The sequence below is a fragment of the Merops nubicus genome, unplaced genomic scaffold, assembly GCF_000691845.1.
Source record: "Merops nubicus isolate BGI_N331 unplaced genomic scaffold, ASM69184v1 scaffold31811, whole genome shotgun sequence".
NCBI lineage: Eukaryota > Metazoa > Chordata > Aves > Coraciiformes > Meropidae > Merops > Merops nubicus.
This window is the reverse complement of record NW_008586780.1, coordinates 1,053-27,124: the sequence shown is the minus strand read 5'-3', so window position 1 is coordinate 27,124 and position 26,072 is coordinate 1,053. Positions and strand designations below refer to the sequence as shown.

General features: G+C 38.2%; 1 protein-coding gene across 1 annotated transcript; it reads right to left on the bottom strand.

Moving 5' to 3' along the window:
• Window positions 1–3,652: 3,652 nt before the first annotated feature.
• Window positions 3,653–21,642, bottom strand: ABCB10 (ATP-binding cassette, sub-family B (MDR/TAP), member 10). The gene is made up of 13 exons (XM_008948755.1): window positions 21,597–21,642; window positions 18,220–18,420; window positions 17,677–17,879; window positions 15,907–16,041; window positions 14,179–14,325; window positions 13,232–13,367; window positions 10,847–10,942; window positions 8,560–8,769; window positions 8,192–8,271; window positions 6,659–6,839; window positions 6,394–6,437; window positions 4,854–4,888; window positions 3,653–4,248 (listed from the first exon to the last, which is right to left on the bottom strand). Exons 1-13 carry the CDS (start codon window positions 21,640–21,642, stop codon window positions 3,957–3,959), a joined length of 1,806 nt encoding a protein of 601 aa, XP_008947003.1. The 3' UTR covers window positions 3,653–3,956.
• Between the last annotated feature and the right edge of the window lie 4,430 nt (window positions 21,643–26,072).

The window sequence follows — 26,072 nt, the reverse complement described above, 5'->3', positions numbered from 1 at the left end:
GCTCCCTCGGGCGGTCCCCCGCACAGCCCGGCGGCGGTAAACCACCGTATCGACCATAGCCTTTACCCCTTCGTGAACTGGGACTCGAGTGGTACTTGTTTTTCACATGAAAAGGTGAATTTAGCAGGCGATTTTGACAATACGTAGTGGCGACTTGAACTAAGAGAATGGAAATAATGGACTTGGATTAAAGCTGTAACTTCAAAATAGATGGGTTTGATAATCTTTTTATACTTCTGGTTTTGATTTATTGACCAACGGATTGAAAAACAGTGTAGAATATTTTGCTTGGTTAGACTAGCCACAAATAGCTGCCTATTCACTGAGAATGGAAATTAGTCTGAAAGGAGAGCAGAGATCAACCCCCATCATCCGTGTTCCAGGCCAGGCTGGATGGGGCTTTGAGCGACCTGGTCTAGTGGGAGGTGCCCCCTGCCCGTGGCAGGGGTACTGGGACTGGATATTTAAGGTCCGTCCAGCCCAAACCATTCTATGATCTGCAGAGAAAAACAAAATCACCATGAATTGTTTAACTGATCGTGCCTTATTGGGACTATGCAGATGTTTAAACAGAGATGCATATAAAAATCAGTAACATTTTCTTCTTCGCAAGGAAGGTAACATCTTGCTCATCAGAATACAGAGTTCGCTAACAGGTCAGAGTATTAATCCATTGGATCACTGTATCATGAATTTTAAGACCTCTTAAGCAACTGGAAACAATTCTTCCCATTCAAGACAGCTGAAAACAGCAGTGGAAATGTGAAGACAGAATTGGCGAGACCACAAAGGCAGGACATTCTGTTCTATGACTCCCCTAACTGGAATCCACTTTCTTTTCAAAGATTAATGCATTGACAGAAAAGAAGCTCTCTGCATCAGAAGAGTAAAGCAAAAAGTATCATTAAGTACTTGAAACACAAATTGAAAGAACTTTAACTCTTTCAGATATGCCAATCGTACTGAATTGCTGTGATCAATAGCTCTATTTAAGCATTAAAATAGTTTAATAAGTAGTTTAAGTAATAAAATTACTCAAGACACTTTCAGTGTCTTATTTCTTTCAGGAAAACACTTAAGCTGTTAAGATTCAGAAAACTAATTAGGAACACAGTAAAGGGATTAAGTGGACATTGAGAGCTGACCTTCCATGAAGTCTCCAAATACTCTAACTAACCTAATGAACTTAGAAGGGTAGTTTTGAAAGCAATTAGATACAATATTTAAGCCCCAAAATTCATGACTGGGTAGAAAAAGTTAAGGAAGGAAATAGTTCTGGCCTCCGCAGCAAGGGTAGAAAAGGCATTATTAATAAAAGGCTTCAAAATTATGTCCATAGGCATCAACTAAAAATATGCCAGCTGAAAAACTTCTATATTAGTTACATTTATTTTTGAATGTCTGGAAAATTATCTTTACTATTTTTTCTACACAGAGAAGGTAAGTTTAGGCCAAAGTTGAACACTAGTGTATGTGGTATAAAAGAGAAATGGTCATACATAATGTGCTGCACCAGGGCTAGAATGACACTGAAGCCTCTACCGGTTCTGAGTAAGGTCTGGCCTTTCCTTCAGAAAATGCTGGGTAAATTTAATCTGACTTGAATTGTATTTGCCTGTGATCAAAAGCATTTGAGGACCTTTGGGATACACTAGGAGTAGCGCAGTTGTGTTTTGAGCTGTTAATGCCATCCCTCATGGAGCAGAACCTCTTCCTACTACCAGTAGCTTGAACAGAACAGCAGATATACAGCATTACTAAAATCTGCAGAGGGCAATGATGGAAAATCCAGTCAGTGAGTATAACAAAGTTTGGCTTATACTTCTTTCTGATGTGTGCTCGGATATTCTCACGTTGTCTTTTCTACACTGCATGGTCCCTTTTTGCCCTGTGGACCGTGCTACGCAAGGCAGCGTCATGAAATAGTGGTCCTTAGAAAAAGACACCTATCAGACTTGTTAGAGATACACCAACAGTTTCCACCTTAGCCAGGCAGGTATTCAACTCTTGTAGCAAAAAGAACCCAATACTTTTAATTTTTCTTTTTCTCACACCTTTTTCCCCATTAAGCTACTAAGGCTTGTCCAGTTCACAACAACCATGGGCAGTGTTGACTAGCACTGCTGTTGTGCTAATACAACCTGCCACGTGCACACACCACACACACTGCACGTGTGTAAAGCACAAATCTGAAGTTGTCCAGCAAAGCTTTCTACTTGCAGGTTACTAAGAAAGTTTGTTTTCTCACATTGTTGAGGTCTGTGGTTTGCTCCAGTGAGTATTTTGAGTGGTCCTAACCTGAATAAAGTCTATATTACCCATTATACCTGTTATGACAGACATTTACCTTTCTATGCACTAGAGCTTTTCTGTAGCTTTTCACACTTTTCTGTAGACTGTAATACCTGCTGGAACAACTAATCAACAAAAGACATAAAGCATTCATTCTGTTTGGCTGCAAGTAATTCCTGTAACCTGTGTGAAGGGGCCTGTTTCATTTCACATAAGGAGAGATTACATGAGTAAAGATTAAAGTTCACGCCCCTCTAAATACATTATAAAGAGAATAATTAGTAGTCAACACTGAAATTGAGCATTGCGTCAGTGGTATTTTTGGTATATATTTAGTATAATTCCTGCTTAGAGTAAAACTATATCAGAAAAAAAAAATTACATCTGGATGTAATTTTGTTTTCATTCCCTAGCACAGGGATCTTTTTAGTGTTTTCACTATGTTCCACAAAGTGCCATTAATGGCACATTAGATTAATATTTTAAGCTTGCCCAGTACTGTGTATCTCACCTAGTGCCAATGAATATTTCCAGCGACAAGTTTTCCTAGCATAGATGAGTTTTAATGTGACCTGAAGGTTTCTACCTTTTAAAGGTTATCTTGTGGGGTTTTACATCTTCAGAAGGTCTAGACAGATTTTACTGGAAGATATTATTACATTAATATAATGACGCCTACTCTTTACTGCCAAATGTACCCTCCTGAAGTTATTAAAATTAATGTAATGCTGTTATTTTACTACTTGTCCTTGAGAAGGTAGTTTACTAGTTGTCTTTAATAAAGTATTTATGCAAGCCCCAGAGCTTCTATCAGTGAAATTTTAAGTAACCATAAAAAACTTATGTATGCCTTAAAAAAATGACAAAAACTTACATATATAAGAGTGTGTTTTCTTGGACATCATCTTAGAAAGGAAGTGAAGCTAAAGAACTGGGAAGATAAAGAAAGAATAAAATGCATGGAAATTTTAGATTTTTCTGTGCTGACAACATACCAATACACTTCTGTTATCCTTATACGACATCAGGGTTTTTGTTTGGTTGCCTTTTTTTGTTGAGTTTGTTGGTTTGTTTGTTTTAAAGAACTTATCTTCACCTCATGCTTCCATACTCTCTAAAATGTGTTGTCATATGTGATACTCTACAGTAACTGTACATGGTGATCATAATCAACTTTCACATTTCAGAACAGATGGTAACTGAAAGGACAGTCCACTGCAAGTGAGATGAAACTTTCAGGACATTAGTGTCACATTTTTGATTTTCAGCATTTTAAGACTAGTGACAAGCAAAAAAAGCCAAAGTTCCTTGAAAAGGGAAGAGACAGTGGTATGAAAATGATAAGATTGTCATTTAATTACCCTTTAAAATACTGGACTTGAGAATGCAGCACATCATCATACAGTGCATTACAGCCAACAGAATTCTAAATGGTCTCAGTTAACACACAGCAGAAAAATCTATACACTAAAATTCTTTCAATGTGACAGACATTTTAAAAAGTTGCAATAATTATTAAAAAGCTTTCAATAAAAAGTTTAAACACATTTAGGTTTCAAAAGAATATTTTGTACATTTTGGAAAAATATAACATTTACTTTACATAACTGAAATATAAGTTATATTCTTCGTAGTTTGTACGCTTCCATTATTCATACATTCTCTCATACATTTTCTTTTAATACATCCTTTTCTCTGGATTGTAAGTCTAACGCAAAAGTATCACTGTTCTGAAGAAAAGCTTGTTTCTGCATTAGTTTCCTGAAAAGTCCATTTGGATTTGCAAGCAGTTGCTCATGCTTCCCACATTCAAGAATTTTACCCTGGCCAAGGACTGCCACAAAATCAGCATTCTGGATGGTAGACAGGCGATGAGCAATGATGAGGACTGTCCTCCCTTCCATCAGCCGGTCCAGAGCTTCTTGCACTAGATACTCATTTTCAGCATCCAAAGCACTAGTAAGAAATAGGGAGCAGGGAGGGGAGAGAGGAGGATATTTGTTATTTTAAGACAGGTTAGTTTTGTTTGTGTTAGGCTTATTTTGCTCAAACAGCAAACTCTTGTCGTTGTTGGTGAAGATGAACCGGTGGAACTGCAGGAAAGCTGCATGAACACGCTTCGTGTGCACGTCCAAGTTACAGGCGTTACAGATCCTCATATGCAAAACTATGCACAGAGAAATAACACTAAATTCATCCAGTGAGAAAGATGAAGTTATACTGGAGTATAATCTCTCTTTTATACTATGATCTTCATTTAACCTAAAGATACAAAAATGCTTCAAGTAGGCGTTTCAAAATCAAGTTACATATTACAAACTTAACTCCAGGAAAAGTAGCAGCACAAGGTGTCAGCTTTCCTTTCCAATTTCCATAAGCAGCTTTTATCACAGGTCTCCTAAACTACTCACACATTCTAGAAAGCACATTCTTTTTGTGGGAAGAGAAAAGCAAGAGACTAGATAATTTGTGCAAGGGCATGCAGAGAAAGAAAGAACACCTCCCAAACTGGAGTTTTACAGAGAGATCATTTCCAAGTTTCTCTTCATTTGCTTTCTTACCTTGTTGCTTCATCTAACAGAAGAATTTTAGGATTCTGAAAAAGAAAATAAAATTGGTTATAATAACCATTAGACAAGTTCTGATTATTTATATCAATAGGAACAGGATTCATAGCACTTTAAACTCCCACATAAGTCTACTTACTTCATCAAAAGAATTGAATGTTCATGAAAGCATTACTTTTAAGAAGTCTAAATGCTAAGAGGACAGAACAAAACCAACACTCTTCTATATTCAAATTTTCCAAACTGAAGTAACAGAACACTATTGCCTGATAACTATTTGATAGACACAAACTAAATGTGGGGGAGGATTTTTAATGGATGCTTGGCAGCACTGTGGTCAAAAACTCACTTTCCTACTTACTGCTTTTACTGCTCACATGTGGATCTTTCTCACAAAGGCTCAGCTATCTTCTGCTTGCAATGTCTGCTATATATAAACTGTCCAGTCAGAAAAAGGAACAAATGCCTACCAACAAGCAGCATTTCACCCACAAGTTAAATACCTAGTACTTAAGAGCTAGCATTTAAGAACCCTTCCCAATTAAGTAAATAAAAGTTAAAAAACAGTAGCACTTGAATCCCCAAGAAGCCTCTTCTGAATGACAGCGCATAACCCAAACCACCTTGATTAAGTTGACAGTAAAAGCTTTAAATTTTATCTGGAAGAGAAAGAACTCCACTGCACCCTTGAACATATATGTATCAAATCCTCATTTATTTTTTACAACTTCCCTCACAACAGTGTCTGCTCCCATGACATGAGATGCTACTTGACATGAAACGCAGTCAGCTGTTCAGCGTTCATGGAAAAAGAAGAACTGGTATAGTAATAATTCCCAGTAATCTAGCAGAACTGGGCATGCTAGGATGCTATGGAGACCTGTGTAGCTTAATATAAATATAAGCTGGGTTCAGCAAGGCTCAAATCTTCCAGCTGAGCAAACTGCCTTGCTGCAAGGCCCCATGGCTGTCCCTAAACCAAACCTCCTGTCCAGAAGATCCTCAGAAGTCTCCTCAAATGTGTACAGCATAGAGCCTGCCCTAAAGCTAGACCCTTGAAGAAAAAAAATGACACAACATTGTGCCTGAAATAGTATCTTGTCCTAAATCCAAACTAGCTCCCCTCAGAGCCAAGCCAGGCCATTTATAGTGGTAGTAAGCTGCAACCCAGAATGATATCCCAGAATCAACCCACAAGTGATAGAGATGTGAACACAGAGACAGAGGTGTCATGTATGAGTCGTCCTTCATCCTTGACCTGGTCATATGAAAATGTGCCACTGTACAATGATTTACCATCAGTCTTGGCCAGAACTATTGAAAAATGTGACTGAAAGATAGGAAGAAGCACTTACATAATTAAATTGTCTTTAGTTAAACCACTCAGCCCTTTCAAACTTCCTCATTAACATAAAAAAATATAATTTTCCATTTAAAAATATTTTTCTACCCCTCCCATTGAAAGAACTCCTCCTTTTTAACCCTTCCAGCCGCCCCACAAGGTAGTTAAACAGCTACTTGGGTGCTGGCTTACCTTGAGCAAAGCTCGAGCAATCGCAATCCGCTGCTTCTGTCCACCTGGGGGAAAAAGCTCAGTAAATTGAAATACAAAAAAAGGTCTGAGAAGCATTAGACATGTGTACTTTAGGGGGGAATGGAAATAAAGGAGGGATTTTTCTTTTTTAATACTTATGGCAGATTATGACTTAGAGAAAAAAAACTGGTAACAAAAAAATAACAGAATTTTTACTTCACTCTATAGCATTAAGATTTTTAAAATAAGCAATATGAAGATGTACCTGAAAGCAAAATGCCTTTTTCTCCAACTACAGTGTCAAACCCTTTTGGAAAATCTCTGATAAAACTAGCAGCATTAGCTATTTCAGCAACTTTCTGAATCTCCTCTGCAGTCACAGTAGAAGGATCCTCTGCACCATAGGCAATATTTTCAGCAATAGAACAGGAGAACAGAATTGGTTCCTGATAAATTCAAAACCACAAGTAATAAGGTAGAACATACATGCATGTATTGTCTAGATCTCAAATAACATAGATCCCACTTACAAGACCTAGTGTTAACTTCTATTATATCCATATGAGAGAATTTGTAAGCTAGAGTGAATTTAATTTAAAACAAATTAAACCCCCATCTCCTAATACCAAAATAGGCAGTGAAATCCAATTATAAAATAAGTTGCTTTTTTAATAGGTAGTGAAAACCAATTAAAAAATACGTTGCTTTTTTAACTGATGCAACAAAACTCTCACTTCCTAATATTTGAGGAAGAGTTCAGAAAGAGTTATTCATCCAAATATCAGAACCCCTCCGTTTGTACTTCACTACATATCATAATTTGCAACAACGGTAATTCTTTTCTTGATATCTACACAGGTTTTGTGGCATTTAGTGCATTTAATTTATATTAAAGCTTAAAACAGAGAAGAGGACTGGCATATAGGACAAGCAATGTAAAATGGGAAAATGTCTGAAACAAGGTAAGTCTGCTCTGTTTATAAAATGCAGTACGAAAACCTGTGTGAAACTCCTATTGGTTACTTGGGTGGAATACATACATTTAAAAAGTAAACTGCTAGTGTACCCTTAGGAAAATATTTTTTGTACAAAAGCTTTTGGTGGCATTATTGCATAAAGTAGATGTTTTGAATTGCAACAGACAATCAGCTTTTAACCAGAACATCAATGTAACACTTAATTGCACTGTGAAGCATCTGGGGAGACAAGGGAAGGAACATACATATTTAATTGGTCAAATAGTTTATTTCTAAGAGACAACTGAACATGTCTCTGTACTTTCAGAGTCTGGGGGTTGCTAGGGAGGAGACACTACAAGAGTAAGAGCCAACAGTGCTGTATTTTAATGCTTTTCTAATGGAATTAAGTTTGCTTGGAAACAACACAGCACACAGAAGGTCAGTTTTCAAATGGTTGTGTAAAATACGATTGTCTAACTTCCATTAATACAAAAATGTGATTAAATGTTAAATTTGTGTTACTTCACCAAATCACAGCAAACATCAAGATGGTCACACTTACACAATTTGCTACAATGTATTTTCCAGTCTCCACATGCACATCTCTCTTCTAAGCTAATAATTTGAATCTCTATGATTATGTAAAAACAGACTGCAGAATAATGGGACTAGTTCTGAACACTTATTTTTAGAACAAAGTGTGCACAATAGCAGTCATGGTGAGATGGAGGATTTCACTGAGAAGCAGGACTATATAGTTTTAAAAATAATCAAAGTGAAGCACAGCTAGTCTATGACACAATTATTTTGTTCACTTAAATTTTTGTTTTCTTCCTTACCTGACTCACTGTTCCAATCTTTGTCCTAAACCACAGTGGATTTAACTGACGGATATCAAAGCCATCAACAGTGATAGTACCTTAAAAGTAAGAAACAGTAGAATCAAGTGTGTTTGACAAGAACTGAAAAGAGGCAGAAAGGAGAGTTGAGAGAATAATGACACCTGGGGAATCACGTGCTGGTGGATCAGAAACACCAAGCTGTGCAGGCACCGTGACAAGGTGGCCGGACACCCCGGAGCACAGCACGGTGCCTCAGCAGAAGGGTCACACCAGGATCTCAAGCACAAGAACCCTGGATGTTTATAAGGTGTATCTGAGATGCAAAGCATCAACTGTCATGAAGGAGAGCAACACACAAAACATACCTGAGATAGGATCATACAGCCTCAGCAGAAGGGATACAATAGTTGATTTCCCTGTACCACTTGGGCCAACCAGAGCCATAACAGAGCCAGCTGGAATGGAAAGGCTAAAATCTTTGAAAATTGATGTTTCTGGACGTGTTGGATAGGCAAACTCAACATCCTTGAATTCCAAAGCACCTCTGAATGTGTCTTTGCCTAATGTGATTCCCTCTGTATGACAAAGAATAAAATACAGAAACATGAACAGAAACAAAAATGAGCTCAGCCCTCCTAGAACTTGCTTTAGAGACACGCAAAAGAAATATCTATCCCCATGTTAAATCTAGGGGTAGCTGCAAGCCACAATTCAGGATCACAGGGCTTGCATTTCAGCCATGACTGAATCAGTGTGGTACACCACTCATTCCTGAATGTAATTTCAGGTTGCTCCCCAGAAGTGAACCTGTAGGCTACCTACAGCATGAGGGAGAATTTGCATCTTGTTAACACCTAAAAACATTCACTTCTTGTAGAATTATCTAATTTTAAAAAATATTACAAACCATTTAAGTTTTGTCTGTGAGGAGCAATGAAATAAAAGGGCATTGTTGAAGGCCAAAGTCCCGTTGCCATAGAACACATGCAAGAAGATAAACATTGCAAATCCCTTACTGCCCTTTCATCAAGCCACATGAGCCACCTGAGACACCCTCTTCTTTGAACAAAAGCAGTTCCCTCTCCATTACATGTGAACTGAGCAGCTTTAAGCAGAGGCTGTTACTGAAATAAAGCTGCTGCTAGGTTTCTTGCATTAATGTTCATTTTCTAGATTTTTTTTTTTTTAAGTGGAAAGTATATTAAATAAATTCAGGATAACAGTGTATTCAAAGACCAGTCAGAAGCATAACTCTTAGGCCACAACTCACTGAAACAAAAATTTCATTTTGTAAAATACTGTAAGGAGCCATCATGAATGTACAATTGCCAAAGTTAAATAAAACCAGCTTCTTTCTGAAGTGCAGTATTTCATTTAAGCAATTATCTTAAATGAAGTACTAGAAGCAACTTATCAATGTGCAACATGAAGAAACAAAGTTTCTTCAAGCCCTGTTAAATCCCAGCAACACATATACAAGGCAAACTACCTGGACAGTGGTGCTGCTTTCCCCAAGGACAGTCCTACCAATGAAGTTCCTACCAGCTTTGTGAGAACTGGCCGCACCAGGGCAACACTCGAGCAGTAATGCAACTTAGACCCCTTAATTTTTTTCAGACGCAGCACAGGAGTAACCCCCAACTAGCCACAGCACATGGTAGGTAGCACATGCCCACGTTTGGTTAAACAGTAACTGTGCATAAGGAACACAGACATCCATCAGTAGCAATTAAGACTTCACTAGTCGTGCTCTTTCTAGAGCAAATAATTGATTTTGCTTTTTTTTCCCCGCAAAGAATCTGCTAGTTCTGTTGGATGTTCTTTTCTGACTGTTAGAGCAGTCCTTTCACAGTTTCCAAGTTAGAGGACCATATGAAACTCGGGGAGAACTGATGTTGACAGCTTACTTGGACTCTGCTAGATTGCATTTCCTAACAACATACAGAGCTGGTGAACACTCAGGTATGACTTCTGCTTAAATAACACAGCACTTCCCAAAGACAGTATCTTCTACAAGCAGCTCATTCAACTACTTTGATGGATGCAGGCAAATGCTGTTTGTGCAAAATATACCCAGTACTAGAGGGTGCTGCTGTCCAGCTTCCAAACAATAAAGCTGTAAATAAGGTGTTGCTGGCAATATATTTTTATCTACAATAATTAAATATTATTAAGTATCCTAAAACATGTAGCTGCACTACTTAAATAATTAAAAGTTATTAAATATTATTTCAATTCTTGTTAATGTATATATTTGTTTAAATGTTACTATATTTAAATACATATTTAAAAGGCAGATTTATAGATGAAGTTTGCATATCTTCTTTGTGGGATTTGACTACTACATCAGAAAGCTTCCAGAAAAAGCAAACTTCTATTAAAATCTCACACATCCCAGAGGTAAGCACATTCTTCTACAAACATACTGATAGAACCAGACGTGATTTCAGACTCCCAAACCTATGTTTAGGCCTAAAGCAGCCCATCATCTATTTCATAGTTAGGAAAAATCAGAAGAATTACCACTGTACCTAGTTTCTTTAAAAGAATGTAAATCAGTACTACCTTTAAGTATTATACACATCCTTCTGAAGTACTGGTGACCAATAAGTGTAAAGTCAACCTGTGCACAGTAACAAATGAAGGACCCACCATTAAATGGAAGTTGGGGCTTCCTTTCAATAAGTTCCCACAGACGTCCACCAGCACCTAGTCCTTTCATTAGCTCAGAATAAAAGGAACTTAGACCTAAACAAAAAGCAGAACAACGTTATGCAGCCATATGGAATGGAAGACATAGAAGACATAAAACTTGTTAAACTTTTCATCACCAGCATTGAAGCATCAGATGTGCAGGGGATTTTTTACTCCAATTCACTACCAAATATGTTATTTATAGCTGTAAAACAAATTATTCTGAAGAAAAAAAAGATTACATGAATACACTTAAGCTTGTGTATACTCAAAAGCAAAGCAACTGTTTTTCACTCATCTGTCAGGAAGAACAGCATCTAACTTTAGAGAACAGCCTTGCACACAACCAGCTATATTTCCAAAATCATTCAGTAGAATGGAGCACTCTGAATGCCCTTTTTTATCAGACAGGGTTGTAGTACTGCAGGAGAGCCTGGCTGAGTCAGCCACTGGGAAGGGAGAGCACAAAACCTACGGCTGAACTGACGCTTGAGAAGGTTATGTGGAGAATGGGCAACGAAAAGGAGTGTGTCTCCCAAGTCAGCAGGCTTCAAATGTTACTGGAGAAAGCAAAAGCTAAGGCCAAGGCCTGCATGTAGTACTGGGTCACAGCTTGTAGCAGCTGTGTGAATAATCTTGGAGCTGGCTCAGCTCAAGAGCTCTGCAGCTGAAATAAACACTCTTTTTTTGGCATGCCTTTCAAAACAGAGTAACCAATTTCAAAATCTCTGAATTCCTACGGAATAAACCACTTCTATCTTAAAATATCTATAGTGTTAGGAGGACAGAAAAGCCAAGGAATATTAAAATTGGTTTACCAGTTTATCCTTGCAGAGCAACAAGCCCAGCACAAGGTCATGAGTCTGTAAGTGTAGACAGGGCATTTCATCATGCTGCTGCTGAGGATTATCTAAAAACTTGCAAGACAAGGCACTAGCCATGGGGATAAGCTGTCTGCTTGGGAAAAAGAGCAAAAGCACTTACATCCTAGAGCAGGGCACAGGCAAGAAGGCACCTTGAAACTGAGACACTGAGGTTTGCAAATTCAAAACCACTCAAAAAAAAAAAATCTAATATGGACAGCAAATACTAATTAGGAAATGTTTTACAATTTAATAACCTGTGTTTGGCAAAAAACAGAGCAACCTTGCAACAAAAAGGGGCAAAGTCTGAAATTATGCAGTGAGCTTCCCGGTTCATTGCGTGAACTCTTATACGTATTGATGATGACATATATGGAGCACACTTAGCAGTCTGAAGATTCACATGCCTTGTAGGCATGAAGGAGGGCAGGCCTCCTGTGGCAAGACACCTTTACTTCAGAGTCCCCATGAGAATGAGCTTTGTGCAGAACTATATTCTTCAATAATTTTAAGCAGAATTTAAAAACATGTTTTTATAGCAAATAAAAGTTAATTAAATGGTATTTTATCAGTGCTCCTAATTTATTTTTAATTTATTTAATATTAATTTGTCCCATGTTTTCAAAGTGCCAGGTATCTGTCTGTTAACCAAACTTGGATGATTTAAGCAGAGAAGAAAAGGGCTTGGTAGTTGGAACGGGTTGGAATTTTGATACTCAAGGAAGTAGGTTTTGTGAATTTTGCCTCCAGGCATATCTTTGTGCTTCCTATAATATCAGGCTTAGTTTTAGAAGAGTACTGGTGAGCTGTATTGCCCTGTCAGTCTATCAGAAGTAACAGACTCATTTTAAAGAAGAACCCTTCCAATCACTTGTCAAACTTCAAAGTCCCTTATCTCCACTTTTGCCTGTACGCAGTAGCGAAGACTGCAGTGTCAAAAAGATGAACAGTTTGTTTCTGGAGCAGTAGATTACAGAGTCTGAGCTTCAAGGCGAGTCAGTAAGGAAAAACAAAAGGTTAGCACCAGAGTGTAATATTCTGCTGGCACTTTGTTCACTCTTCCAGCTCAAGATACTGTATACAGAATTACAGCTAACGTCTACGTGCCTTTCTAAATAGAGTCTGTCTAACGCAGGCCCACATATTCTGTAAAAAATATAATACCAGTATTATTTCTTTACACAATATACTATCTTCATTTAGACCTAAAGAAAATTAAAGTAATATATATTTGTCACATACACATATTGAAATCTTCCACCCTGCGTTCCTCTGGGAAAATGGAAGGCTTATATTAAGTTATAAATTATTACCTTTATTAACTTGTCAGAAAAAAAAAAAAAAAAAGTATGATATCTTGGAAAGATCATTTGGAAGAGACTTTTAAAGAAAGACAGATCTTTAAAGAGCTTCTTCGCTCCTGACCCAAGACTGACTGTAATGCTTTGAAGTGAAGAAAATCCAATTTCTTGTTCCATACCTCCAATGCTTATTCCAACCCAGAAAGCATACATTAGGAAAGATGAGAGTTCTCCAACTGTCATGTAGGCACTGCCCATTAGTAATCCTCCTTTGTATAAGACTGAGAGGACAATTAAGTTCCCAGAAAGGCCAGTCTAAGGAAAAAAGGAAAAGGCAGATTTTGTCGCATACATCTTAAATTTCATACTCTAAAATGCTGTTTCAGAATTTTCTTTCTAATAGAAGAATTCCTATACTATGGGTATCTAGATTTTTAGATACCCATAGTTAAATTTTTAGATACCGGAGTTAAATTTGAGCAAAACCAATTAAAGCAAAGCAAGCCAACAACCACACTGAGTTCCAGCAGCTCTGGAACTCAATAGCACTGTGCTGTCCAACAAGCACTCAGAAAGCGAGCAACTCTTTTTTGTTTTTTCCCCCCCAATATGGAAAGGAACACCAAACTCTCAACCATCATTAAAGGAGAAGAGTTGATAACTCTGCAGTTATGTTGCAGCTTTAAAATACTATTCAGCAAACTCTCTGCAAGCTGTTATGGAAAAGTGCAATCCCACCCTCCCTCCCTGAACTGCGTGCTCCCCACTTTCCTTTGCACTGATGCTCATCTCATCAGGAAGCCAAACCTGTAGAACACTAAAGGTGAGGGAAGGTTTCAACTGGTTTAGTTCCCTGAATAGGAGGCGTGGGTTCAAATAAATAGTACCAACCTATAGGGTGTGGGGCAGAAACAGAGGCTTAAGCAGACTTTATCATACCACTGTATCTTGAGGCGCAGTTTCACAGCAATTTAGACTGATTTAAGTCCAGAATTCTCACAGTTTTATGTGGGTTCAATTTACACTCAACTAATTTATTTGCAGATTTATAAGTATCATAATGAATTTTAAAATAACTGACACTTGGCATAACATGGCTGGGTTACTTTCATCAAAATATACTTACTGCTCCAAAGAAGCCTGCCCGAGCCAGTGCCTCTTTTTTAGCCAGTTGTAGCACATAATCAACTTTATTTGTATACTTCTCCATTTCAGACACTTCTTGCCCGAAAGCTCGGACTGTTCTTATGTTTCCAATGCGCTCTTCAGCTAACTACATTAAAGCAAAGAACAAAACAAACACACAAAGACACACCGTTTGGAATGTTCATATTACAGAACATTTGAAAGTTAAACCAGTATCACTGATCTCCAAATACACTCCTTTGGATAACACTGGGAAATTTCTAATGTTCTCTTTTTTTGTTTTTTAATACCATTTAGTGAAAAGTAAACTGCATGCCCAACCAGTTCAAAAAGAACTTCAAGATTGCCTTAAGTGCTAGGAGAGAGAAAAATACAGAAATAGGGTTAAAAAAACACTTTATGTGAACAACGCACATAAGAAAATTACTATTCATAGTAAATTGCAATAACAACGTGGGGAGGGGAAAAAAAAGAATATTCTGTTCTACACTAAATTATGCAAGAAACCCTGCAGTTGTTTCCTGAAACAATTCCACTCATGTGATCAAAGCAACACCGGGAATTAATTTAGTTCAATTACTAATGTCTCCTTTCAACTCAGTATTTTAACTTCTGCACAGCAAAGTATTAATTATAAAATTACCTCAACTGTAACCAGTTAGGATAAGTTGTTAACAGACACTGTGACGGTCTTAACAAAAAAACAAGGCCCCCTTCTGTGAGTAAAAATATGATATATAAATATAATTCTCTTTCTTCCATCCCCCACTCAACCTGAAAATTTGCATGGACCAGTAAAATTGCTCGTTCGTGTGAAGCCCTACACCTATTTTACAAAGGCATGAGCTTCCCTTCAGCACAGGATGAGGAAGATAAACAGAAGAGGGCTAATCTTCCTTATGCACAGCCACTTTGCACAAGTTCTACAAAGCACATCCCAAGTTTACAACAGCTGACAACTGTGGCTGTTTTAACTAGCTTTTTCCTAATTATATTTCTGTGCTTTTTAATGCTGTTTCCCCACCTTCAGCCTGTGAGAAAAAGGTCACTGTCGTTACTATTCTGATAGCACTTTGCAATATTTCACTGCAGTCAGCAAACACAACAAAGGCATCTCTCCAGTGGCCTCTTTAGAAAAAACAGCTTCTTCTACTTCACTCCCAAATATCTGGGTATGTGCCCAGAAAAGTTTAAGAAATGTCAAGCCTCATAAACATTAAAGAGTTGACAATAAGATCAAATGTCAAAGATTCATTTCAGAGAAGAACTTGCTAGCAAAGTTTTCTTAAAAGACAGATCTATCTAGGATGCTTCTGATAGCTTCAAACTCATAACCATAGTTAAAAAAAAAAAAAAAAAAGTGTTTTTCAAACGCAGGTACTAAGTTACACTGGACTTCATAGGCTGATTTTTTTTACAGTCTCACAAAGCTAAAGCCTAATGTCCTTACCCTTTCCTACAGTTCCGAATTCTCCAGGCCTGGCACCTCCACATTCTATGGTTATGGACAACCTAAACCTTGAGATCTATGAATAAGAGTTACAACATTTACCTTTCATACTAGTCAGGTGCAAAACTACAGCCTCAGCATGGCTTAGGGCAATGAACAGTACAATTATCTTCAGAAGATCTGTACCTTCAGATATATTAATCTAAATACACTAGAGCAATTTTGAAGTTAACTAGAAAACATCTGCTAAAAGATTACCTGTGTTGCTTCTGCAAGAGAATCTTGGGTGATTTTAGTAAGTTTTCGCAAGTATCTTCCATAAATCACAGCCAGGACAGCCAAGGGTGGCACAATGCTCAGGACAAATGCAGCAAGGCTAGGAGACACAAAAAACTGGAAGAAAAAGGTATGTCAGGGGTTAGCATTCAGATTGAAAACTGGTGTACTGAAGTGCAATTCCCCTCGCTAGAGTTTTCTACAACTAGCAAGATTGTAATTTAGTGCTGCCACGCTTTCATTCACCACGTTTTATTTCTTCCAGGCAAAATATCCATTCCTCCACAGCATTTGGGATGTGTCCCTTGGCTAGAACAAAGGTTTAAGGAAAGGAGTCTGGATTTCATTTCTAGTTTTCTCATGGGTTTGCTGTGTGGTCTTAGCCAAGTATCTTAACCTGCCAGTAAACAGGCCTACCAGGAAATCTCTTGGGGAACCTGAAAGACAGAAGCTGTTATATAGTTTCTAAAGCGATTTCATAACTTTTAAATAGATGGTGTAATACAGAAAGTTTAGGGGCAGAAATATCGCACACTACTTCCGGGTAACCGAGGAGCAGGTGGAGTCACAAGTGCTGCCTGTCACCCACGAACACACATAACCTGGAATAAGGGATTTATTTACTGTTGCTAAACCTTATTACTCGTAATAATCATCATCAAAGCTCCTAAACAGGTTCTTTTCATGAGACTTATTGAAATTAGATCTAATCTTTCTTCCTGTGTTGAAGATAAAAATCTCCAGAAAAATTAAAAACTGACTTAACTGACAGGCTTCGTAATTATTTCACAATAATCTCTTCTTTCTGTGCAAGCTTTTCTAGTCCACCTTTTAACATGGTATCATGGCAGTATTTTTATGCAGAATACCTTATATATTGCATTTAATCTATGGTAGAATAAAATCTTAGACTATTTGTTTAGATAAATGCAGAAAGTCATAGTTTTTATCATACGTTAAACATGATATCATAATTTTCGTAGCAGAAACACTGAATAGTTTCTAATAACATCAATATTGAAAGATGATTCCTATAAAGAGGCTTTTTGCTATATGTTTTTTACTCCAGGTAGACAACAGCAATTTCATTTAAGGTAACTGCCACCAACGTATCTTTTCTCAGGTAAGCATAACAAAATTAATGCCACAAAAACCATCAAGGAAAGTCCAATTTTTATGTAAACCAACTGATCACCAAGGAATATTAATGGATGCACTGCACTGAAGCCTCCCCTATCACGCTTCCTACCTGAACACATTCGTTACTGACAGACAAAACCAGAAAGACTAGTGCTTGTAATAATCCTCAGCAGTAATTTGATATTCAGTGCTGCCTTTGCTCATCTGCGCCTCAACCAGAATCAACCAACTTCAAGGACTTTTACATCAACCCTTTCACACCCTATTTTACCTACAACCGTGGGAATGTTATCACTGATTTTAATAACTTCAGTAAGAATAGTTAGGCTATTTGCCTACTATACTTTGCTTGATAAATTTGGGCAGCAACAGTAGCTCATTTCAAATGTTCTTTATCCATATTTTGGCTTGTGTGTAAACATCAAGTGGGTACAGGCACATGGTCTACTGCAATGCAGTACATAAAAGTTACTGTAGATAAGCAGTGAAATACACTTGTATCCAAGAGCACAGAACAGTTTCTGAAACTGAATCATGTTCACACCCTACCTAGCAGAACTGAAACAAACGTGAAACTACAAGAAGTGACAAGCAGGGAAGAGGCCACCATACCATCATTCCAACCCCCACGGATGCTTGAGCTCCTGCCCTGAGCCCATCTGAAAGGTTTTCAGTCACTGAACGGCCCAGGAGGGCTGTGTCTGATGATAAGCGGTTTATCAGCTCCCCTGTTCTGGTCTTGTCAAAGAAAGCAGTTTCTTGCTTCAGAATAGAGGAGAACATGCTTGTTCTCAAACGTTTCACAATTCTTTGTCCTGTCAGAAACAGAAGTCAGTCAAGCATGGCACACAGGTCTTCACACAAACACTGACAATATGAAAATCATAGGATTACACACCACTGAGCAAGTCACATTACAGAGTTTTAATATATCAGAAGAGAGTGAGCTTTAAGATGCCATGTAACAGAAAATAAAAAGGAACAGTTATTTCCACGTACTTATCTTTGCACTATTAGTTTACCTTTGATGTGGTAAAAAAACCCAATGATTCCAAGAGGATATCACAACCAATGCCAAGAATTTATTTCAGATGATTAGATATTCTGTGTGAAAAAAAGATGACTCTCAGCATCATTTTTTGCTTCTGTTTTTACCTGCAGTCTGCATGAGGTAGACACGAGTAGCATTAGCAGCAGCACCACATAAAAAGATTCCACTCAGCAAGGCACACAAGCTGGTCAGGCTCGCAGTGAGGTCTTCACTGGGATTTGTATAAATAACATCAATAACTTTCCCCAGAAAGAAAGGGGCTGACATGGTAATGACACTGGAAACTGTCAGAAAGCCAACAGCAGCTGCAAATCAACAAGGAAAATGAAAAGAAAATTATTCTGAATTTGCAAGGTCATTAATAGTATAGTACCTATGAAATAATTTTCACTTGATATTTCTGTTAAGCTTGCAAGTGCCAGTATTACATAACGAGTGTTGTTTTAGGCCCAGTTCTCAATGGGATATTTTAAGTCACTCTATAAATCAACATAGGCAAGACACATTTTAAGATCCTGAAAGCTTCTCTATGCATTCACAGTCCTGGAATTGCTTCTCCTGTCTAACCCTCCACACCACCATCCAACAAGGTTAACTTTTCACAGATGTCATCCTTAACAATAATAGTTACCAAATTTTCCGTATCTCACACACAACTGTTTGGTTTGGGTTTTCATGCTTGTTACTGTATTAAAGCTTCCAATTGTCAGTTTCTGAGATCTCAATGGACTGAAGTAAAGACCTGATCTGGGATTCATCTAAGATGCACAATTTTACTGGGGGGGAGAGGGGAACCAACAGAAAATCCATTTGATTTACTCTTGACTAGCAAAATTTATATGTATTGGTTTTGTTTTACTCTGTACTATTGTTGTCCTGAAAGAAAAATAGCCTAAGTTTGAATTCAAAGTGCATTAGGTGATGAGCAAATTCCAGCTGAGTTCCTGAATTCCAGTTGCAAGATCACCCATGGAACAACCTGTGTAACTCAGTTGGACGCTGTATGACGGAGTATGAAAACTGCACAGGACCAGAACTTAGTCTTTTGAATTTTAATTTGCAAAGAAATTTCTTGAGCCAAGAACACAACTTGATTCTGAAAAGACAAGCCAAGCTTGGAAGGCTGAGGGCTAGAAAAAAACCCTATCCTAATTGAAAACTGAACAAACTTGATATGAAAATCACTGAACCACAACAAACAATGCCATTTATACAGCATAATTTTCCAACAGGCAACCCCACACTTAAAGCAACCCTTCATAATATTGCTACAAAATGACTAGCAGTCTTTTTGTCTGATATTGTGGGCAGCACAAAGATGTGATTGTCCTGGGACAGCTCCACACACTGCCCAGACAAGCTTTGTCCTTGTCATTGCATCCAACCTGCGGTGCATGGCTCTTATTAAAGGTTTGTTTGCAATCTTTCCATTGTGTTACACTCAAGCCAGCAAGAAAGTGAAAGATAAAGGACTTGGATCTTTAACTTGAAGCTACAGAATCTATAAGAAGCTAGAGCAGAAAGAGTAAGAAGTCCTGCTGCAACCTATCTATGCCATAGATAGATCTCATAAGCTTACTATTTACCACCTAAAACTTCATGAGAGTGAGTGACCTTACTAACAGGCTTGCTGCATTGGTGTAGTCAAGCTGTGAAGCAGCAAGGAAATATTCAACAAAATCCAGGTCATCTCCTGTTAGGAAAAGCTGGTCTGTAAGGGAGCTGGAGCTGGTCAAAACCATTACTTGCAAGCCCAGTGCTGCATGGCAGCTCAGTCTCCACTAGTCCAGACAATCAGCTATGGATGGAACTGGACATATGAACTGCACGCAACATCCAAGAAAGAAAGAGGACTGTATGGCTAAAAACTCCATATGTCTCTGTCCAGTGGCACAGTCTTCCTGGCTTGGATTTACCTTCAGCCCTTCTTCATTCAAACCAGCATGGGTTCCACTCTAACTAGTTCAAACAGCCTTAACTGAACCAAAAGCAACTAGTAGTACATAAACTGAAGACTACTGAACTCCTTGTACATTAGACAAAGTGTCAATAATAAACTGGAACAACTGCAGTCCTGAAGATGTAAGTGTATATAATCCAGATGTCACTTTTAATTTTCCCATCTTAATTTAATCACAAATCACAAGCAAACTAAGGTTCCCTAACTGCAACTCTCACTTCAATTATACCAGGGGAAAAACTAGAGAACAGCACAAATGCCAAGCTGTTTCTCTTTTTTTTTGTTCTTTTAAACAGTTGACTGATTGAAGAATTAGGAATCTGCAAACACTCATTCTGTCTCCCTGTGCAAAGAAGAGCTGTCATTGTGGTAACTGGCTAAAGGGAGGAGAACGAAGCGTTCAGCAAGCAGATGCAAGGCACTTCAGTGATGCTGAAGGTTGTTATTGACAGAAAAAGGTCACTGTAAACATTAGAGTATTAGTTTGGCATAGCTTACTCTGTTACCCAGAAAATTATGTCAAACAAAAAAAGTGTATTTTGGAAGAGTGTTGGTTTTGTTGTTTGTTTTTTTTTGTTTGGTTGGGTTTTTTTTTGGTTTTTTTTTTTTTTAGAGTAAATCTGTTTTATAGGCTATGAGATACAAATAAGCAAATATGAGGCAGATCAGTGAAACTTATAAAACCAGGACTATGTCAAAGTGGCAAAAAGGTATTTGTTTTGGATTAACTCTGGGAGGCTGGAAAACTGGTGTCAACCCTGTGAAGAGTCAGTTCTGCAAATATTTATTTCAAGAAAGAATCTCCTTCCAGAGTACACTGTAAACACTTAAGGATGTTCTGTACAGTTCTGGGTTATGTAGGGCTAGTTTGGTTTTCTCTCTGTGTTAAAGTAAATTCATACATGGTATCTGGACTGCACCCATTATTATGCAAGAAGAACCTTTTAGAACCATCCTCCTTACATTATTAAGAACAGTAATATTGTACTCAGAAAAAATACAGTTTATATCTGACAGCACAGTGTATACTGCATTCCTGGTGCATTTTTGAGACCTGCTAGCTTTTTGAGTAGAGTTGTCTTAACTTGCAGATACTGCCAGCATAACAGATCTTCCAAGTTAGTATTTCCAGTGATGATCACAGGTTTTAGAAAATGTTTATAGGCATATTTGATGGACAGTTTGATGTGGTTAATATACCTGTGGTGTTTTTTCTTCTCTTTTGTTATTTTTTTAAGGACTAACAAGCAGTTTGGGTTTTCAAATGGCAAAGACTATTTTTTAGGGGTACAATAACCGTACAATTGTGCAACTTACTGAGAATACCTTCAAGATAGCTCATGAGAAGGCCACCGTCCTGTAGGTCACCAGACTGACCAGGACTATACACAGTTTGGAGAAATTAACCTTTGTAGAAAATGTTTGTGTAACAGAATTAAACGAGAGAGACAGACAATACCTTTGAGATAATATCTCAAGAACAAGACCAGTATCCAGGGTTTGGAGGGCACAGTGAGATACCAGCACAAGCGTGAGCCATGAAGTGTTGGCTGGTGGCATCCCTCATGCTCACAACGTTTACACAATGCAGCTTTTGGAAGAAGTCTATCACCTTGAAGAAAGCCTGCTCTTTGAATGATGAGGGAGGTGTTCAGGATTGACAGGAATGACCCTCGGTAGCTCCTCAGTGAGGCTCCTATGACCAAACAGGACAGACTTGCCAGGAGTCTTTTGCTATTGGAGCAAGCAAAATATCGAGGAGCGTTTGCAGACTACGCTATAGAGGGTTTGTCAGAAGAGCTTTCAGAGAAGATAGTTAACACAGAGCAATTTGAAGAGGCCCAAGAAAGGGAAGAGCAAGTAAGACTGCCACTTTGCACAGAAGAGGAGGAGGAAGAGGTAGCAAGGCACGCAGCATGACAGAAGGCCTGTGCAGAGCTGTGCGAAGCCTCTGCTTGGAAGCCTGTCTTGACTGTCAGTGAGTATATACTTTCTCTTAAGAAAGATGGCATCTCTGTTGTTATTGTCAATAAAAAACAGTACCACAAGCCAGTCTTTTTAAGGCACACAAAAACAGCTTGTCACAAACAGGCCTGTTTAAGAAGCTGTTGAAATTTTTCCTTCTTCACTTTTTTTTTTTTAATGCCATTATGGAAAATATTTGGTGAATTTATCACTTACCCACAAAATGTAAAAGAAATAGGGGAGGAGGGGGAGCACATGATGCAATGCTATAATTTTTATTTCTAAAAGCTTACTATCCTATCAAAACCCACAACAAAAATCTGGCTCTTATAGCCAGGCTAGAATCCTCTGAATATTTTCAACGATTGAATATTTTTCAATATTTTCAATAACTAAATACAGTAACGAAAAACAGTGGCCATACATGTGAACTCAAGAGATGAACTCAAATTTTGGCCAGGGATTTCCCAGCTACTGGGTGACAGCACAGAAATAGCACGATTTACAAGATTAGGTTCAATCCAGGTTCCCAAAAGGTTATTCTAGTGCCTGTAAGCCTCTCCTCTGCTCCCACTAGCTTCCTTCCTGTTATGCACACTACAGATTTAATCTCACTGTAAAGGTTGGAATAGGAGTATGAAAACTGATTTTTTCAGAGAGATTCCACTTGTCTGACTTATAATTAATTATTAAATGGAGCAGGGAAAAGCCTATCCCCATTCACAGTGTCTGGATTGCCTGCTGATGTTCCAACTCGTGCTACAAAACTTAGAGAAGAGCAGGAGTTTCAAAATTAAACCATTTAAATGCTACTACAAGCTAAATACATATAATCTGCCCAATTTAATTTTCTAAAATAACTTGTTTTCAAATAGACTTGCACTCGCATACTTGACATATGAAATGTCAGCTTGTACAAGTATAAATAACCAAAAGCATAACTTTTGCGTGGCAACACCCACAGCTGATGTGTTCTACATTTCCACCTGCATCTTGCATAAAAGTTGCTCACTACCCCAAATCATCTCAAATTAATTATAAAAAGTTTCTGAACTACATTACAAAGAATACATCTAAAAAAACCCAGTAGTCTAAGGCACAACATTTTTTAATTGCCTTTCTTTAAGAAGTGTTTTTATAGGCTTAAGAAGTTTTTATATAGTGTTATTTATTCCTTATTAGAAACAACAAAAGATAAATCTACAGCAATCAAATATTTCTCATTCAAGGATGAGAAAGTGCATCACTGGATGTAATTTTAAAGCATAATAACTTTATTCTACATAATTATGAACAGCACAGTGGTCTTTGATTTCACGCAAATTCTAACCTATAGGAAAACAGTGCAAATTATGTCAAAAATTTTAAAATAAAATTTACAAAACAACATTTCTTGCACATTTCCAGAGAAGACCTGTGTACAAAACAAACCTTCTTAGTGGGCAGGAAGTGTTACCCAGGGAAAAGGCACACTTTGCTACTGGATTTAAAATTTCAGAGTTCCTTGTGCTTACTTTACTATTCAATAGGACTATTGTTTCCTTCGAGCCTGGCTTGGATAAAGTGTGACAGATTTTCACAGGGAGAAAAAAGTAGGCAGGAGGAAAAAAACAAAAGGGATCATTTTGAAAAGGCATTTTTGTGGCCTCACACACGCAGCAGGATTTAATAATTTCAACAATGGCTCTGTCCTCTTCCCTGGGAACTGAATCTAACTGAGCACACAGTTTTACCTGTCCTAATGGCATAAGATCAGCCAAAGAATTCCCAAAATGACTTCTCAGCTTTGCTAAACCTGAGAGGTACTTCAGAATTTACAAACTCCTAATTTCACTGCACAAAACTGTGGCCACTAACAGAGTGAATTCCCATCACAGTATTTAGCCATCTTTTTACCACTGTTAATAAGAACATGAAAATTTCACAGAATGGTGAGGGTTGGAAGGGATCTCTGAGGATCATCTAGTCCAAGCTCCCTGCCCAAGCAGGTTCACTGAGGGCAGGTTGCACGGGATCATGTCCAGGCGGGTTTTGAAAGCCTCCAGAGAAGGAGACTCCACAACCTCTCTGGGCAGCCTGTTCCAGTGCTCTGTCACACTCACTGTAAAGAAGTTTCTCCTTATGTTTAGGTGGAACTCCCCATGTTACAGTTTGTGCTCATTGTCCCTTATCCTATCACTTGGCACTCCTGAAGAGACCTGTTCCATTCTCTTGACACCCACATTTCAGATATTTATAGACATTAATAAGATCCCCTCTCAGCCTTCTCCAGGCTAAACAGCCCCAGGTCTCTCAGTCTTTCCTCATGAGATGTTCCAGTCCCTTAATCATCGTCACAACCCTAATTCAACACACATGTCCAGTTTAAAATGTACTTGCAGCTCTACCCCAGAAGTAACTGGAGATGAAACTTCAAACATATTACAGGGATTTTTTTAAAAAAAAAATATTTTATTTTTTAGCTGTAAGTTATTTGGTACATTTATTTTCATGCTTAACAGCCTTTGGAGGGTCAGAACCTCCTCCTTTGAGGAGCACCGCATGAGATGCTGCATGCCAGTGCACTGGAACTCCTGGCCAGAGAACGCTGCTTCTTCCTGAGCCAGCAGATGGTGAAGAGGCCCCGTGTAAAACCAAACGCGACTGTCCCTTTTGGTGTCAGTCACAAACAGAGCAGGTCATCTTCATCTCTGTACCTTCACCTCCTCAGCTGAACCCATTTCCCCATCGCACCAAGACAGGTGATCCTAATCTTGCTCAACATCCTCCCAAATCATCCTCTGCTCCCCAGGCCTCCATTCTCATCACTCCAACTATTTCACTTCTGTGACAGTGACCTTCAATGCACAACTGCAATGACTGGGGTATCAGGACCCACTCCACAGGCAAACCCAGAAAAGGTATGCATCATTTCACTCCACGTGGCAGTGTTACCAACTGCTGGTTATACAAAATGAGGAGGATCTGGAAGATCTCAACTTTCTTACAGAACAAAACAGCCCCTGGAAGCCTTTGAAGAGATCCCACAGCATTTGCTTACTGGTTATGTGGACTCGAAGAGGAAATTGAATGTTTTACCCTTGGTTCACTGTTCCATACAGTGAAACCATTAACATTTCTCTTTGAATGCAGGAAAATAGAGGAAAAGATAATGAGTTTTTAAGGACTAGTTTCTCAGTACGAAGATGCAACGGGAAGAAAATGCAACATATTCTAGATACAACAGGCAGATGCGGTTTTTTCTACAACCACCTACAAGGTGTTTTACCTATATTTGTTAATCCTGCACTTTGTAATGACCCAAATTATCTTCCTTGTTGGCTTTTCTATCCTCCCACTTAATTACAGCTTAACAAAACTAGTTTCCCTTTAAATAAGGTGTCAATAAAGAAGAAAAATTTTACATAAGTTCACTCCTCTCCCAGAACCAAAACAAACAGAATGTTGAAAAGTAGTTATCATATTTGCATACTTTTTCCATTAACATGATTTGGTATCATCAAGTTGCTGTGGTTTTTTTTTTTAACTTTTAATGGAGGTGATTTTGTTATCTCAAAAGACAAAACTGCATGTAGCCGATTCTCAGTAACAGTGGCAGTCAATTTACTAAGATAAAACCATCAGCAGGCTGCACAAATCAAGGACACTTAGCCCTATTTAAAAACATAATTACAAACAAGTATACCAGGCCCTGCCTGGGATAAACAGCAAGTGCCCAGTGAAGGGAACCAAATTAAATTCATCATGGGAACCAAATTAACTCCAGAAGTGTTCAAGGCCAAGTTGGATGGGGCTTTGAGCAACCTGGTCTAGTGGGAGGTGTCCTTGCCCATGGCAAGGGGATTGAAACTAGATGATCTTTTAGGGTCCCTTCCATCCCAAACCATTCTATGGCCCTTCTAAGTTTACAGGTAGTTAGGAGCCAAAGGCTCCTAAAAGCCATTCTTAAAGTAACTGTTGTATTTACTTGTTTCAATTTCAAAGGGAAAAACAAAGAACTTGGATGTAAAATCAGCAGGTTAACTATCTGAT

Coding starts and splice junctions, on each gene's coding strand:
- ABCB10 (XM_008948755.1), bottom strand. CDS start 21,642: ATGAGGGATGCCACCAGCCAACACTTCATGGCTCACGCTTGTGCTG. Junction 14,326..15,906: donor CTCTTGCAGAAGCAACACAG/GTAATCTTTTAG, acceptor GCTTTAATGTAG/TTAGCTGAAGAGCGCATTGG. Junction 4,889..6,393: donor TTGCTCGAGCTTTGCTCAAG/GTAAGCCAGCAC, acceptor TTTCTTTTTCAG/AATCCTAAAATTCTTCTGTT.